We start from the raw sequence: 18,970 nt of genomic DNA on the forward strand, positions 1-18,970 counted from the left end.
TGCTTTTATACAAAAGATAATATTTTAGTTTAATTTATTGGTAACTATTTTACAATTTCGCAATCACAGTACAGTTGAGTCCCGCTACAACGCGATTCAACTTACACGAAATGGCTACAACACGATTTTTTCATCACCAAATGTTTTTAGTCACCTAACACGAATTCCTCGCCCGCAACACGAAAATTTTCAGAAGGGAATCGCAGTATGAAAGTATTGGCTTTGTTATCGGCTACTAAAAAATTTTTTTCGCGAAAGGACCTTCATCCCTTTAGCATCATTGGCAGCTTAAGTTCTCATACCATACTAGTCTGAACATAGCTTTGTTTGTGTGTATACAAATAACTACTCAGCATTTACCATATTTTTTCATTCTAAACTTGAAATTTGATAAAATATGACACTTAAGAGCACTTTTCCATCTAAAGTTTGTGAAGAAAGAATGAAAGTTTCTGACAATTAAAGAAAAGCTAACGGTTCTCTTGATATGCTTGAACAACTAAAAAATAAGTCGAAGGTAGCACGACAATTACATATGAATCTTCCATATGTACAATTAAAAGCCAAGAAAAGAAAATCTATAAAAGTTCGCTGAGTAGTGTCTAAGCAGAAAGCAAAATTTATGAAAATGGAAGCTGCTCTTGTATTGGGAATAAAAGAAATCAGGAAGAGGAGTGTTGTCATATAGATGGAAAAATTATAAAAGAACTAGCCGAACAACTGTATTTGAAAATATAGTAGAATAACAATTTGATAAAGCAACATAAATCATCAGCATCTTCATTTTTTAAATTACAAATATTATTACTGGATCTACTGTACATTATTATTATAGTACATCATTTTATTATTACAACATGCTCTACATACAGTACTGGCTTATTTTGTCTCTCTCTTTCCCGTTGATCACTGTTTTTGTGCATCGTATTAGTATTTTATGTTGATTAAAATGGCTTTTTTAGAAATGAAAATTCAGTTCTTTTTGTAAGAAACGATAATGTATAGTTAAGGAATGGTTTAAAATAGTTTGAGGTGGTGTTAACAAGTGTCTAAAGTAATTAGGCATGTTTATAAAAAAAATTTACACATTCCCTTTTCCACAACGCGAAATTTCGACTACGCGAGGGGTCTTGGAATGCATCCCTCGCGTAAGTCGGGATTCGACTGTATATTTATTTTACAGATATTTAAAATTTTGATGGAGTTATGTATAGTTAATTCAGTTGGCTGGTTATTTTAATCAAGCTTTTGACTTGATGATTACTTACATGGCGAACTATTTTACATTTTAATGTCTTATTTTAATTATTTAGTGAAGAATTTTTTTCATTTTAATGGAACTTTTAGTTTTGTTTAACTGCTTTTTTTGAGCAATCACGATTGCTTATTGTTCTCATTTGACTGTTTTTGGTGTCTGTGCCTTTTTCAACTTGGACCAGAAGCCTATGCAGCAGCACCGCCCACTGTCTTCTGCTGGCGGCGCGGCTGCTCCGGTTTTGAGCTATCCGCTTCTCCTGGTCGGAGGCGTCCATGTCTTACACACACGCACGTTCACACACATACATGACTTCACACACGCCTACGTGCATACACACAGGTCTACGCACACACACCGCCCAGGAGGAGAGGCAGGCTTGGAGGGGGGGGGGGACAGGAGCCATTTCTAGAAACAATAACTCAAATGAGTAGGGTCCCGTCTCAGTTCGTGAGTGCGAAAAACATAATTTAAATTCAAAACTTCAGAATTCAAATTTTTTTTTTTTTAAAGTTTATTAAAAATACAAAATAAAGTATGGTTTTGCCAAACAAGTAACAGCAATAATGAATAAAATGAAAGATACCAAGATTAAGAATGTGCCATATCCTGTACCTGCAGTGGAAAAGTACAGAATTACTACTTATGAATTCTATCTGTAGCGTAAGAATTTCAACTTAGAAATAGCCTCCAAACTCATAAGATTACAAACTTCTTGTTCATATTTGCATGGCAAAAGTTGTTAAATTTGTCTCTTCTAAGAAACAAATAGAAGTTTTCAGTTTCTTGTTGCATGTAAATTTTTCACAGGTTGAGCAGATAATTGCCATTTTCGGCAACCAGGGAAAAAAGTGGAGTAGTGATACAATGGAGGTGGTGTGATAGGACCCTTTTTAGCTTCCAGGTTAGATCTGCCCTAACTATCGAAGCATATATTGAAGCTCTTCAATTGGAGTTCAAAATGTACACAACATCGCTGTAAAAATAAATATTTATTAACTAAAATTATATGTACAGTATTAATCAGACTCTTCATCAGCTTCTTGAAGCCAATTAATAAAAGCACCAGCCTATAAAAAAGTTTGAGCTGTTACACATTAAGTTCAACACAATACATAACTTAATATATTAATTAATTATATTAAGTACATATTCAAAGGGTCATTTTGAGCTCAAGACATTCAGAAAATTGATGCCAATCAAGTCACTATTTTTTTTATAATGATGCACATATGCAATGACATAAAACAGGGTTCATACCCTTCAGGGAGAAATAAAAATCAAGCACTTTTCCAGGCAAAAATTTTTTTTTCAAGACAATATCATAAATTTGTACTAAAAATATTGTATGTAGATTTCATTTACTGCAAACACACACACATAGAAATAAGGCAATAATACAAAAAAGTATAGGAAAACAAAATTGCTTTTTCTACAACAAGAGACACTTTGATGAAAAATCTACTGTGTCGAAAGTTTTTTTGGAAATGTCTGAAAAGTTCGGTCATAAAGAGAAGCCCCAAAGCCAGAATACTTGACGATGTTCAGCAACATAAAATCATTTGACCAAAATCGTTCTGCAAGCATTGTGTACACAAGCAACCAAAGTAACCTTTTCCATAATACAGGAGCACTAAATCAAAATCATTTCATGCAGGAGTTTTTTTTTTTTCTTCAGTTTTTAAAACTTCACCGCTGCTATGCATTTCTGTAGAACCTAAACCGATTGAGATTCTCCAAAAATATTTTACATGCTTTCTAAAATGCATAAAAAGAGCAAAGATGCAAAATTTTCTAAAAATCTGGAGCAGGGTGTCAAACCACGTTCTTTTGGTTAATTTTACATGGTATAAAGGAGAAATTAAAATAATGTTAATAAATAAATAAGTTACTAAAATAATAAGTAAAACGAGTCTAATTAGGTTAGCAAATAATAAAACGCTTCAAAACATTCTAAATAACTGAATTATTTTCAGGATGCAAAAGGATTGAAATCTCAAACAAGACACGTAATTTTCGGCGATGGACGTTGGCATGTATCCAAAACATACATTTATGGATTAAATTGCAGTGGATGATGGTCAATTGAGGAAAGAAAGAGGGAACCAAAAATGCTAGAAAAATCAGAATCTTTTCAGACTTAAAATATGAAATTTCTGCAGAAGCTGCAGATTTTCTACAAATATCTTCCAACTCAAGATAGAAATTTGCACAAATTCTGCAGATTTTTTAAAAGTAAATCTTAAGTTCCTGCAGATGACTTATCGGATTCAAAATTTTTTGCGAGTTTTCCGCCAAATTGTTGTAATTTCCAAGAATTTTAGATTTTCTTCTAATTTAAAGAAATCTGCAGAACTGCCTCTCCCCCTTTCCCTTCTTTTTGCAAAAAAATTGTCCAAATTTGCAATTTTAAACATCAGTTTTGGGGACCGTGGGTGGTTTATCTGACCTCTAACGTCTCTATCCCCCCCCCCCCCCCAAACCTCACTTCCATACCAAAACTTTTTTTAAACTTCAATTTCGAAAAATGTTCAAGAAGGAACTCCCCCATTCCCTGCAATTCCGTTTCACTTCTGACATCCCAAAGACGTCTGGTTTTATGCATGTATTCTAAAATTGCTTTTTTAGAAGTGATAACTTTAGGTGCATTTTTCTTTTCTGTCTCAGCTATAAACTGCGCTCATAGGCGGCTCACTTCCAAAGGTGAAGGGGCATTCTTCATGTTCGTTCTACATGTTCAGGAACTTATCCTGAGAAATTCAGCTAATTATAAATTTATGGTGCATCAACCCTATTTTCGGCCTAAATTTACTGGGCTAACTTGAAAGCTTGAAAAATATAAATTGGCCCTTTGTTTCTTATTATTTCAAACAGTATTATAATTCACTGCACATTTCGGAAGCATTCATTATGAATACTAAAAATAGTTTTAAAAAAATAACGTTGAAGGTTTTAATAATAAATGTATATAAATAAGTAAAACAATATATTTGAATATTACTGACCTGTTTTCTAATTTTATCACTTTCGTCAGTAAGATTGTTAAACCATTTAAGTATAACAGGTTCATTCAGAACATCAGATTCATACCAGAAATGAAGAACTTTTGTCACAGCTGGAGCTAACTCATCATTATTTTTCATGAAGTCCTGTAAAAGTTTTTAACATTTTAGAATTTAAATATGAATACACATAACAGTTTAATCATTAATTTTATAAATTCAGATATAAATAGAAACAATTTGAAATTAAATTATTACAAACAAGCATATTTACTGAATTTACCAATAGTGTAAAATTTGCCTTTGTTTCATTAAAAAATTGCTAAAACTTTCAAACACTCGCTCTTTAAGCAAAATAGAACAGGTTTGTAATAAAACCCCACTTTTAAAACTATTTTTATAAATTAGCAATTTTTCTTCCCTTTTTTAAATCTTACTACTATTATATATGCGAAAGTTTGTCTGTATGGATGTATGTTACTTTTTCACGCAAAAACTACTGAACGGATTTTGATAAAACTTTACATTAATATAGCTTATGCATCAGAATAACACATAGGGTAGTTTTCGTAGCGTTATGGGGGGCAAAACCCCCTTAGGGGGGCAATAAAACACAATTTTTGTATAAATTCTCTAATATTGGGATGAAAAAATACTTGCACATATTTACATTATATGTCCATCGAAAGCTCTGATTTTTCTGCTGAAGATGGCACTTATTCGAAATTTCTAAGTAGAATAAAAAACGAGTTATGAGCTTTTTAGTTCCATGTTCGAAGGCTTTCCTCAACTCAATACAGTATTTAGTGTATCATCTCAACTCCCTGTCGATAGCGACAATTGTTGTATTGTTGACTATCTTTGCTTTTCGTGGCTGTTCAAGGCCTTTCTTAAGTCAAATCTTGAAGTAAGATTTTTGCACAAGATTGGCAAATAATACATGATTTGGCTGATCATTTTCCACTCAAACGGAGCTTTAATGTAATTAATGGTTTGTATTATTATTTATGCTGATTGAACACTTATTCATTATCCAATCAACCAGCAGATCGCCAAAATTTTTGCAGAAAGATTTCCGTAGCTGATGCATTTGGCAGTTTTTGAAGCCGAAGACTACGTCATAATGTTTCTCAGCTTTCACCATGTAAACAAAATATCGCCAATCAAAGAATTTTCAAAAGACATTTTTTACTGTGTTGAATAATCCAGGAATTAAATTAGGCAAATCCGTAAACAGCACAAAAACTTCCATTAATTTTCCTTCTTGCACAATTTCAAACAGTCACCAGATTAATACTACTTATTTTTGAAACATTTCGGATGAAACTGTTTAGCGCCATTTTATGGTGACCAAAAGTATCTCAGCATCTGGCGACGATATCTCTGTAACAAAAATTAATATCATATCGTTTTACCAAGTGAGGAAAGAAGGGGGGAGCATCATCGAAGGTACCCCAAAACGACTCTCACAAATTCGATAAAATCGCACCAAGAGCCCACAATGATTGAAATTTCCCAAAATAACTAAAGCAAGCATAAGGGGATTACGAGCGCAGCTACTTTTTTTTAATCACTTCGTTCTTCATTAGCCATACAGAGAAGGTTTTAGACTCCATGTTAAAAAAAAAAGTATCAACAGATTAATCTTTTTAAACATGAGAAGATTAATTTCATGTTTTGGAAATTTGTATATGCTTAAATATAGTGCTTTCGTTTCTAAATCAATACTATTTTGTTCTTTATACTTATTGCTATTTTAGTTTTATGGGTAAGGAAGGCACTCGATTTTAAATCACGTCAAAAAGATGTGTTTTAAATTCTTTCACTTAAAACAGAAAACAAAAGCAAGTAACGATTTTTTCTCATAATTATTACTGACCCAGGCAACGCCGGGTATTTTTGCTAGTAGGACTATAAATGTAAAATATTTGTTCCACTTCTACTAATAAATACAGTAGAAATGCAGAGGAAAGACCAAATTATTTTGCCCTCTAAGGCTTTGTAGGAAATGGATGTCTTTACACCAGAGCGAACTATGTGATTTTTTAAAGTCTGACTTTAACATGTAAATATTCTGCAAATGCTGCTTTCTGTCTTAAATTAATTAATTATAAACATGTCCAGTATTATTTGGTAGGACTGCCTTCCTAGTTTATAAAATACAAATATGTTTTATGTGTATTTTTCTATATTAATCTGTGATTCTTCTCATTGAAAAATAAACATTATGGTTGATGGTTCACTGTGGCATAAGACCATCCTTATGTTTCCTAAGTTCAAGTTTATTTTATAAAATTTTAAATACAAATAATATATTTTTTCATGCTATTGAGACATCAGATTGTCAATATTATCAGGAAAAAGTTATTACTTAAAAACATATACTATAATTTCTTTTTAAAACACACACACAAACAGCAAACTTAAATATTCTACATTACTGCTTGTGGGTCTTAAAGGTTTAAACAGGCTGAAGGATGGAGCAGAACTATTCATAAGATCGACATTTTGAAGCAACAATTTAAAAGTTAGAGCACAAAAATATGTTTTGAAAAGTTTCTATTTTACAGAATGTATAGCTACCAACACTGAAAGCCAAAAATAAGGGAGACTTATTCGTGAAATTCTTTAAAATATAAGTAGGGATTTCTTTTAAATTGAGGCTGTATAGGGCTTGAAATTTCAAAATTGAGATAACAATTTTTACTTTTTGAAGTTTAAAAAAAAATCTATAATTTTCAAGCTTGGAAAAAAGAGGACTATTTTTTTTTTTCTCTTATATGTGAATATAAAAATTCCTTATAGCAGGTAAAAATTTAGGAAGTTGAGAGAAAAAGCACCAGGGATTTATTCAAGGGTGGCATTTGAGAATGATTCTCTCCCCTTCCCTTTTTCCAAAACTTAGAAAGTTTCCTTTTCTTGACCATGAAAAAGGTTTTTGAATCACAAAGACTTCTGGCTACACCACTGTATACTTTCCCAAGAATGTCAGTATTCGAGAAAAAAAAAGAAAGAAAAGGAAATACCTATTACCTCTACAGATGATAAACAATCAAGCTGTGATTCAGAACTTCTAATGTAATTTAAAATCAATGGCTGGAAGAAAGTTAAATTCTTTTTTGTTGCTGCTAAATACTGCTGTGCTGTTAAAGTTTCTCCAGTGTTTAATGGCAATTTCAGAATAGCTTTTATGAGCAAAGTGTTCACTTCTTTCATGGTTACATTATAAGCATGTCTGAAAATATATGATTGGAATCAGTTATTAGTAAGTTTTTTGAAAATAAACAATAAAAATATCATTTGGCTTTATACAACTCAAGATTATATTTACTGAAATTATGCACAAATCCAAATAATTTCATCTTTAAGGAGGGAGAAGGTGGTAACAAGAAGTGTGACATCATGCATTTTTTAATAACAATATGCTTTGAAAAACTGACAAGAGGGGTAGGGGGTCAAATCTGTTTAAAAAAAGTGACATCATTTATGAACAGACCCTTAATAATGTGTTCCAAAATGTTAAACATTATGAAATATATAAGGTAAGCAATAAAGTTCTTGCTCTTTTAAATAATAGAAGAAAAGATGGCTTAAAGAAAGTATAGCCTATTGTTACTGCTTGAAGCAATCTGCATCGTCATTGATTATCTTCTGCCGTGCATCTAGCTTGCAATCCCTTTCAGGTAAATTTTAGGTATCTTGGATGCAAAGAAAGCTGTGAGTGCTTTGCACAGGTCTACTTTTGTTATGAAGGATTTTCCTCGAAGATAATTGTACAGGGATTAAAAGATATGGTAATTAGTTGGCGCAGGGTTAGTTGAATACAAAGGATGTCACAAAGTCGCCCAATCAAGTCACCAAATGGTATACATGGCCACCCGTGGGCAGGGCATGCAGTAGTGCGTTATCCTGCAAGATGAGTAATCCTTTGGGTTTCACCAGTGATGGTTCCTTTGTTTGCAATGCTTGCAATCTGAATGTTTGGAACCATTGCCTTGCTGTACGCTCACTCATAGAACTGTCCCCAAATGTTTGACACGTTCAACGAGTTGATGCAGCTGATGGAAAACCTATCTTAAAATCATAAAGCAAAAAATACCAAACAAGCTCTTTTGACACTTCCATTTTGCTATCCTACGGTACAGGTCCCGCTGGAGCTAATCTCCCCTGACAGGTGTTTAAAACACTTGATATACTAACTTACATACTTAACAAGTGCTTAAACCAAGTGACACACGAATTTTGCACACCTATTATCACTTTTTTCAATGGCAAAGTAAAAACGGCAAGAACTTTATTGGTTACCTTATGAAATGCAATAGTTCAGGGTTAGGGTTTCAATACCCCTGTGATCATTAGTGTTTTGCTATAAAACCAAACCTAGTATCGTAATATATAGACATGTATGACGTCTATTATTATGACTAAAGACCTCACGGCAGAAAATTCTGACTTGTTATGATCGCCCCCTCCTTCCACATACAGAGCCCAATTTAGAAATTTTAGGACTATAAGCACAACACAACTGCGAGCCCCCCGCCCCTTGACTTGCAGAACCGAAGAATGTGCTCAATCGCACATCTTTTTGTCATTGCAGAGGTTCTCATACCCCAAGAAAAATGGTATACCGTCCAAAAAAACTAATACTCCCCCCTCCCATCAAAAAATAAATAAATAAAATAAAATAAAAAATCAGCGAAGCAATCTGCACCACTCATTTTTTTTTAGGTTGACCCCATTGAAATTTGCATGGGTATAGCTGCAAGTAAACCGAGGGTGTATTTAAGTTTTGATAATGTCATTGAATACCTTAAACAGTCTTTTCCTTCCCCAAATCGGTCTCTTATTGCTCGCAAAAAGAGAAAAAAAGGGGGGGAGGGGGGTAAATTACCCTTGGAATGAAAGTTCTGAAGCTATTTAATTTCTGAATTAATGTAGTTGCAATTTGAAACTTACATAAATAAACAGTTACAAAAGATTCAAACATCTTGAAATGTTGTTAATCAACAGAAACAAAATAAATGCCTTAAGCAGTGATAGTGAGCTCCAGACTAATATGGAGTGACATCTAAGTGGTCTCATTCTACGCTAGATGTCACTCCAGATAGTTTTCTCACTCCATGGGAGGGAGTTGGTTTTCCGCTGAACTCATTAACCTTGTTGAAAAAGAGATGGCAATAACAATTTAATTTTTAAACTTAACTAGAATAAAAAATATTTAGAAAATTTTTATAGTGCAAAACAAATGAAAACATTCAACATGAAAAAAAAAAGTAATTTTTGGGGGGGGGGGCCCCAAAGCCTGTGCTTCAAGGGCTTACACCTAAACCAGGCCCAGTCCAAATAGAAGACAATTCTGGCTGTACTAATGATACAATGTAATTTAACATCCATAAGAACAAAAGAAAACTTTAATATGAATATTGTGAGTTTCAAATACAATTAAAATGGAAGATTAAGTTGTTACATTTTATTTGAAAATGTAGAAAGATTTACTAGTTCAAAGATGCTATATTTTGGATTAAAATTCTCAAGAACATTTTCAAAATTTTGAATGCAGCAAAAATATTTTAGGTCTAAAAACTTACTTTGAAGAATTGATTTCTAAAATCATATTTTCAGCTTTTATTTTTTCTTCAACGCCCCTTTGCAAGCTTTCAAAAACTTCTGAGTAAAATACTGTAAGGGAAAAAAAGGATAATATTCCATGATTTCCTGACATGTATTACAAAATGTCAACACTTAAGGAAATCATAAAAAATACATTTTCATATTAGTTTAACAAGCAAAAATTGATATATTAAGGAATACTTTTCTAATATGCAGGGGGAGGGGGATAAGGGACACCTGTGGGCCCAAACCTGAAGGGGGCCTAATACAGTGAAACCTGTGTAAGTTGACCACTCGTGGTGCAGCACTTTGGCGGTCAACTTATAAAAGGCGGTAATATTTTTTTTTTTTTTTTTTTGTCATTTCTTGCACCATGTATTCATTTTTTGAGAAATTCACCCTTACTCTTTCTGTTCAACTCACTTTCAGTGTTTAACGTTATTGAAAGTGAAAAAATAATTAAAAATACTGTTCAAATAATTTTTTTTCCCCTTGTTTTTAACTATATTAGACACTGTAGGTTTAGAAATTCCATATATGCCAGCTAATTTTCTCTGGTTTTCTCCATTTTCAATTAATTATAATATTTCATACTTTTTATTAATCTCAAGTTCAACTAACTTTCCTTTTGAAGCCTTTTTATGTATAGCAGAAAGAGGAACAAGCTCGACTCTCCCAGTTCATAAAGGCAAAATTAAACTGTCCTATCTCTTAATCCCTTGCACCAGAAACATGTAACTTTACTCATTAGCAGGCCCAGATCTGTGTACTTGCAGTGCGAGAGGCCCCCGCCCTTAAAGGGGCTAACAGCAATAGAAATTGGAGAAAAAATAGAAAAAAACTAGCACTAAGACTTATGCACTTTACAAATAGAAACTGTTGGCCACTAGGGAGGGGCCCTACATATTTTGTTGCAGGGGGGCCCAAAATATATAGATCCGGGCCAGCTCTTTTTGCACAATTCCTGTGTTGCCACAACATATTGCAACTGAAAGAAAAGATTTTGAACTTTTCTACTAACACCTATTTTCATTGAACAGAGTACAAAAAGCTATCTCAAATAGAACAACAAATGAAAAACAAGTTTGGAGAATAAAGAGCAGCATAAGATTTATGCTGCTGTTTAGTTAGTAAAATGCTAGTCTGTCATCAAAGCATTAAAAACATTCTTGGAAAGCTATCAAATAATAATAATAATAATAAATAAGTAAGTAAATAATAAAATAAAATAATTTGTTGAAGAAAGTTTGAAAAAATAAACCAAGTGGTCAACTTACAAAGGGTTTTTTACAATACTCCAAACCAAATGTGGCATACATTAGTGGTCAAAATAGACAGGTGGTCAAGATAGAGAGGTTTTCCTTCCTTTAATGAGATAGGACAAATTCCGTTCCTGACAAAAGTGGTCAACATAGACAGGTGGTCAACTTACAAGGATGGTCCACTTTACAGGTTTTACTGTATTTTAAAAACTAGGCATGAAATATAGGGGTAAACAATATAGAGAGGGCTCGAAAAAGTCATTCATGACGGGCCCCAAAATTTCAGTGCATGCCCTTGAATATGGAGTGTAAAACCATGGTTATAGGTCTGTCTTAAAAGGTAAGGACACTTACAGATGTGAACATAAAAGTTATTTGAATTAAAAGACAATGAAATGGGGGGGGGGAAGGCTTAAGTTTAAATTAAAAGGCGAGTGAGCATCTTTGACAACATTATTGCATAGAATCAATTTTGCAGAAAATTTCACTGTGATTGTATTAAGAGAGTTCAACTGTATTGAAAATTATTTAAAAGAGAAAACTTACAGGTGGCATCTTCGTCATAGTCATCTGCAGGACCATCACTGTCTTCAGAAAGATTCCCTCCTGGACTCAATATCACAGAGCTTGATGAATCTACAGTTTCTTCATCTTCTAAATCATTTTCTTCATCTGTTTTGCCCCACACATCTTCTATTAAATCATTATCTTCTTCGTCACTATCATTTGATAGGGAATATAGATAGCCATGTCCATTTTCTCCTACTAATTTTACATCACAAGCTAAAAATGTTGGAAAAGTATATTATGAAAATATGGTCCAACTTGACTATAACATTTTGTAAAATGATTCACTTTTTAGCATCCATGTATGCTTAATATAACATATAACATTGCTTTAAATCATGCTATTGTGTTTAAAGTCTACATAAAATGCTAAACTAGTGAAACTCTTTCCCTTGATATTAAACTTAAAAGGAACGCAATTGTAAGAGAGAGGAATATTCATTATTTGGATTTATAAGAGGAGAACGAATTAATTTAAGGAATTGAAAAGAGATTTAATTTATAAATGTAGTGTCCGGTGCAATATTGATGTATTATTAATTAATATCACCATGTCCCAATAAATTCTACGCCAAAAAACTTTAACGTATTAAATATTTTTCAATCATCCCTTTCAAGTAGAATAATCATAAATGAGTCACTAAACAATATGTAACAAGAAAACATTACTAAGATGGTTAGCTTGGTCAAAAATACCCATGGTCAAGACTTTAATGGGTATTGATCAAAAGTCCACAAAAAATACTCATTTACAACTTCACAAATAAATAGCCACACTATTTCTTCTTCCTGAGTTATTTTGAAACACCTATATCTGTTCCCTTCTGATGAAAAATCTGCACTCTTAAAATTTTCTTAAATAATCAAAGTATAAAAGATTGTTACTAATTTTTAATAATTTTACAATATTTTTACAACAACAAACCAAGTATTTAAGACAATGGCCTCCTCTCTCCCCCTACAGCACTGCTCCCACTTCTTAATTGTTTTTTTCTTTTTTTCCAATAATGTTATTTATTCGTTTTGTTGATTGTAACAAGTTAAAAAAATATTGTAAAAAATATATTGACTGGCCCTTTTAATTTAAAGTGATGACTATCTCAAGAAAGTGACCACTAATTAAATTGCTACTACTAGCCTCTGGCAACAAAAGAATTTTCTCGACATAGCTACAGTACAAAATGTCAATTTGTGTCTTAAAATTAAAAATATTCAAAATAAATACGTTTATCTTCTGCTTTTGTTTCTTCAGGAAAATCATCTTCACCAAAATCATCATTCTCATTGAATTCACGAGACTGTAACTTTGTACATGCAGGAACAGAAACACTCTCGCTAATAACAACCTAAAAATATTTTCAATGACTCACTTGCTTAAATTACTTATGGATTCAATGAAGTATATGGTTGAAACTAATAAAAAGAAATTTTACAAATTGCATAAATGAATGCATGAAGATAATGAAATGAATTATAAAAATCAGTATGAGTAGCAGGGTTCATACTTAACTTTGAAAATTAAAAGTAAGGAGTTTTGCATTAATTCATGTTACTTTTTACGGACTACTTTCTTGTTTAAAATTTTTTTAAAACATATTTCAGGAAAAATATATACAACTCTAATATTACTCATTTTTGCTTTCATACAATACATTAAATGCACAAGTATACTAAATTATTATAAAACATGCATTTACTGCGTCTTAGACTTGAGCCGTCTCGAAAATTCAAATACGGGGGGGGGGGGGGGGGGGGGGGGGGGGGTAAACATTAAAACATGCTTTACTTTGAAAATGAATAAAAAATAAGTGATATTGATTGAAAATTAGTATTTTCTCAAAAACAAACATACTATTTCCTAATCAAAAAACGACTTGAAAAAAATAAATAAAATAATAATTGCTAAAATAAGAACTATAATAAGCCGACTGAAAGTAGTAGAGGCCAAAATAACTTCTAACTATCACAATAATTGAAATATTTACAGGATACGAAAGGACAAACTTCAAACACAACAAACAATTTTTGGAGAAGCTTGTGTTTGATTTTGGGATAGAAACATAAGGTTACTCACATGAGATTGAAATACAGACAATTCAATTTAAACATTAAGGATCCTTTTGAAAAAATTGTACAAATTATTTTAATCTTCCAAATTGATCAAAATTTTGTAGACCATTTCAAAACTTTTGTGTGACTCTATGCTGATAAACATAGAAAACTGACTAATTTTAAGAATTTTTCTTCTAAAAAGTATGAAAATCATAATTCTAGGAAATAGTGGTACCACTGTTTAGCTATCAAGTTGCTCTTTCATCTATGGTATAAAATATGTTATGTTTATTCATGTTTTGTATTTAATATCTACAAACTTTTAAAATTAAAAAACTGATTTAACTTTTAAAAAAAAGTTCAATTTTTTTTTCCAATCCAAAAAATCACAAAGTTTGCCAACTACAAATATTATATATGTATTAAAACACTTAAAGAAGTTGAAACAAAAACTAATTTTACCCAGCGACTCCGTACTTAACTTCCTGACATTCATCACTTTTAAAAAGCATGAATTTCATTAAAAACTTTCCAATTTAATGATTTTAATAAAAAATAATAGTGAATTTTATTTTTTTTTGCCTCTTTACAAGGCATAGTAAGCATCATAAATGCAAAAAATCTTATACCCATGGCAGATGCAAAGAGATTGTGATTTTCAAAGTGAGCACATTAAAAGCATAAAGAATGGCGCATAAAAGAATTTATTTAAGTAAATTACTTTTGAATTGCATTTTAGAGCTTTACAATACACTTACTATTAATAACAATCGACGAATTTAAGCAAAAATTAAATTAAACCAGCAATTTAGATTTTAACTTTTTGACTCTCATAAAGGACACAGAATTTGGTTTGAAAATTTAACTTTCATTTTTATAGGAATAAAAAGAAATTTCATTTATTTTTCCTCCAAAAAAGCACAATAAGCATCAAAAATCAGAAAAATTCTATTCTCATATCGGATGCAAAGATATTGCTTTAATCAAATAAAAGCATCAACAGTCTAAAAACGGCAAATAAATGAATTTATTAAAGCAAGAAACTTTAGAATGGTACTTTAACAAGTCTATAAGACGTTGTATTAATAATTATTGACATTTTAGACATTCCTAAAAATAAAGGTAGATGACAATTCTAACATAAAAAAAATGCTTGCAAAATACTTTTAGGGTTATAGCATTTTGGTGAACACATTTTGGGAAGCTATTCTAAATTCAATTAATTCAGAACATAAAAAAAAGAAAGAAAGAAAAGGGGGGGGGGGTGTACAAAATAATTTTTTGTCTTTAGATAAATACATTGGAAATGTGAAAAAATTAACGAAAGTTTTTATTTATTTATTTATTTTTTACATCTTACACCGCCAAGCAATTTGAATCCTCTCTAAATTTTTCATTTTGAACCATCATCAAAGCTTTTCATACTATGAAGCCAAATTTGGACTTGGAAAGTCTGACTTTTTTTTTTCTTCTTCATCTTTTCTTACACTAATGAGACTGAGATACTCCATCATTAGACAAATGGCTTCAAAAAATGTTATCACATCTATATTTCTTACTAAATAATTTTCATTAATGTAACAATGAAGCCAAATAAACATGCTAAATCAGTGTTGGCGAGCCTATAGTACAAGTCAGAAATAAATAATTTCCCTTGAAATAAAAAATAAAAATGCAGGTACTACACAATATTAAAACCGAAAACTTGCAAAAATTAAGTAAATAAATTCATTAATTAATTTAAAGAGATACATACACAAGTTTCAAGGAAATGTTTTGAAAATGTTTGCTTTATGACATTATTGCAAACATTTGGCTGTCATATACATAGCAGGGGCAAAATCCCCGGGGCCCGGCCCATGTTTTTTTCAGTTTTTTATTATATAGTTGTATTGCTATGCATAGTTCTTGAAGTAGTTTGGGGCCCCTTAGGAAAATTAGGCCCCTGGCCCAGGCTTAGTAGGTCTGTGCGATAATCAGGCTCTGCTCTCCTCCTCTTCCTTCTCGTTAAAAATCCTCAAAACCTTCATTTTTAGGACTTCAATTTGAAGAAATTTCAAAGGCCAAGCTAGTCTACAAGCTTTAACCCTTCATAAAAATCCCTGAACCTCTCCTCCTCCTAACATTACCAGAGTTTGTGTAAACTGCAATTTTAGAACTATATTTTGGAACACTTCCCAGGGGAGGAGGACCTTCGCAAATGTTACACTTATGACTATAGGTTCACATGGTTATTTCTCTTTCCCTGCTCAACGCAATTCTCTAAATTTTTTTGTGCGATACTAGTAATCACAGTCCCCTCTCCCTCCAAACAAAAATGTAGACCCTCTCTCTCTCTTGTTGTACATACGTTTCAAAACAAATAGAATGATTTTAAGAATTTTGAAAGTGTCGAGGTTGAGATTTTTGTTTAACATTAGAGTCGTTAGCTTTTTTAAAAACTTTGTCAGCTTTTTTTATTGTTTTTATGAAGAAAAACTACCAAATACGATTCCGTTTCTCCACTGTGCAGTGTACACTGACTCATGGTATGACGCCTAAGATTACTATGAAGCAGATGTCGCAGTATAAAATGCGCACTTGATATTATTGAAATGCAAATAAGAGGTGAGGGCAGTCAACTGGGTTTTTTTTAAATTGTTGGTGGGGGGCCCGCAAGTCACTAGTTTGCCCCGGGGCCCGGGTTGAGCTCTCGGCAGCCCTGTATACATGTCATACACTACATGCAAAGCCATTTTGTGTGACACATCAAAATGTTTCCAGACCCACACAGACTGGAGAAAAAGAACTAAATGCTAAGTTTTTTAAAACTAATTCCTTAATTTCTTAATTTTAGAGATAGTACTAGTTTTCTTATCAGGGTTAGGTACCAAAATGCAAGGAATATTTCAATACATAATAAAATATTAGAGTAAGGGTAGTATTCTTTTCAAATTTTGAAATGCAGAGTTTAAAAGGTTCACCTTCACTACGTTGGACTATGTTTTCTGAAATAAACATTATTTAACTGAGTTCAATGATTATATTTGATTACATTATTGGTGCAGTTTCATGGTTATTATTTAAAAGACTAGTTTTAAAATCATAATATTAGTAAAACATCATTTATCAATAAATACCAATATTACCTCACTACCGATAACACACCCAGGTTTAATAAGCACGTTCTTATGTATCATAACATTATCTGCTAAAAGGCAAGTTTCTAACTTGCAACCATCTCCTATCTGTACATTATTCCATATGTAGCAGCCTTTGATTTCCACATTGTTCCCTGAAATATAGGATTTTATTAAATACATGTACAAATTATACAAACTTCCTTACAACAGTAATACTTAAATTTTTACATATCGCTCATTTGGAAGAAGAGTGCCACTACACAAAGTTTTAATTTTCTCTTTTTTTTTTCCGCTTAAAAGGCTTCAAATGACATTACAGTCGACGCTCGATATAACGACCATCTCCGTCCCACAGAAAAAGGCCCTTATAACAAGTGGTTGTTATAAAAGGTGGATTTAAAGAGATATACACATGCATCATGCCTGTTTCGATGCTCCAATAAAATTGGCATTTTTATGTTTTATAGCATATTATCTTCTTCATCGAAATTTTCATCTCAGATTGCCTGACCAATCACTTCAGCAGTTGATTCTGTTTCCCTTCGCTTTTAAAAATCAGTATGATGGAAGCAAATATTGATGATCTTTTCTGAGACTTTATTCCATGCTGCTTAAGAGGTGCAAAGCTGTAAGGACATCCACTTTGTAATATTCACCTTCGTTGAGTGCAGAAACAAACTCTTAAAAACCACATGATTAACCACAAAACTACCAATACATCTGTCAAACCCTATACCGGAAATAGTGTCCGATGAATTTGGTCGCTGTAATGGATTAAACGATACAGATCAGTCGTTGTATCGAAAGCAAATTAACACCGAGTTCCTAGGGACAAAGTTAGGACTTTTACCACTGGTGGTTGTAAAAGAATGGTCTTTATAATGTGTGGTCATTATAATGAGCGTCGACTGTATCATCTTTGGAAAATAATGACATTTTTTGTTCTAATATTAACCACTGGAGAGCACAGAAAATTTACTTTTCTTACATCAAATTTCCTGAAGAGTTAAACTTCAAGCGCTTCATCTATAAAATTTCATTTCTTTCTATTGTGGCACTCTTCTTCCAAATGGACAATATATCATAAATTAAAAAGGTTTTAATGCATCATGATCATTACTTCTTGATGCCCGTGCTCTCTAGCTTTAAAACTTTACCCTCTACTGCCCTAATTATGATTTCCTGTAGAAAAAATTATTTATATGCACATTTTGTTAAATAATAATGTACAGTAAACTAACGATTATCCACGAGCGGATTATACGCGAGTCAATCAATAATCAGGAACACATATTTTCGCAGTAAAAAGGAAATACCAATGGCCATTTTTTTTGGGGGGGGGGGGGGGATTGTAAATTTAAACTCAGTTGTTTTTGTTTTATTTATTTATTTATTTTTTTTTTTTTTTTTTTTGTGCTTCCTTCATTGTACATGCACTTGTTCTTTATTGATGTTAAGTTCTGCTGTGCAAAAATACATAACATTTTTACGTACGCTGTATATATTTTCACTGTTTGAAGAAAGTATTGAGAATCTAGAATCTTTGCCATATCAAGGAGTAAAATGAGCGAAAATAGGTTGGTAGGTTTGGTTTTATTATATCTGTTTGTCATGATGATGAAATATAACTCCCGAGGACGTTATTAAAAACATGGCTATGTCAAACAGAAGATTACTGTTGTAATTTTCAAATTTCTATTTTGCATTAAATTCTGCTGCTTTGTTTTAAATTCAAATGCACTCAAAATTATGATGTGTCATTAATAACAGTTAAATCAAACTTTCATCTCTAAAATCTATTTTGCTTATTTTTAAGATCTCCATATCAATTTGTCAAACTTTCGTACTCCCCCTCCCCCCAAAATGACTTCCTGGCTATGCACTAATAGGACCCCCTCCGAAATGGAATCCTGGATACCCCAGGGTTCTGAGGGGCACTGCTATACAGCATGATTTAGAAAAAGAATTCAATGAAAGCCTAGATAAGATCTGAACTTTCAATGAGTTTTTCTTGAAACCCTAAAAAGTCCACTTACATCCCTTTGCTTCTCATTGCCTCAAATGAAAAAGTTGTGAAAGGACTAATTTTAAGACATGAAA

At 32.2% G+C, this 18,970-nt stretch overlaps 1 protein-coding gene across 1 annotated transcript in view; it reads right to left on the reverse strand.

Annotated features, from left to right (window-relative positions):
• Positions 1-2,192: 2,192 nt before the first annotated feature.
• The window catches only part of LOC129220644 (translation initiation factor eIF-2B subunit epsilon-like), a 33,787-nt gene continuing 17,009 nt past the window's right edge, over positions 2,193-18,970 (reverse strand). The window contains exons 9-15 of the mRNA XM_054855073.1: positions 16,877-17,022; positions 12,922-13,042; positions 11,676-11,912; positions 9,846-9,936; positions 7,291-7,492; positions 4,261-4,404; positions 2,193-2,325 (exon numbers count right to left, since the gene is read on the reverse strand). Coding sequence (XP_054711048.1) covers positions 2,275-2,325; positions 4,261-4,404; positions 7,291-7,492; positions 9,846-9,936; positions 11,676-11,912; positions 12,922-13,042; positions 16,877-17,022 — 992 coding nt within the window. The 3' untranslated portion in view covers positions 2,193-2,274. The remainder of the gene's footprint in view (positions 2,326-4,260; positions 4,405-7,290; positions 7,493-9,845; positions 9,937-11,675; positions 11,913-12,921; positions 13,043-16,876; positions 17,023-18,970) is intronic.

The sequence above is a fragment of the Uloborus diversus genome, chromosome 4, assembly GCF_026930045.1.
Source record: "Uloborus diversus isolate 005 chromosome 4, Udiv.v.3.1, whole genome shotgun sequence".
In the NCBI taxonomy this organism is placed as follows: domain Eukaryota; kingdom Metazoa; phylum Arthropoda; class Arachnida; order Araneae; family Uloboridae; genus Uloborus; species Uloborus diversus.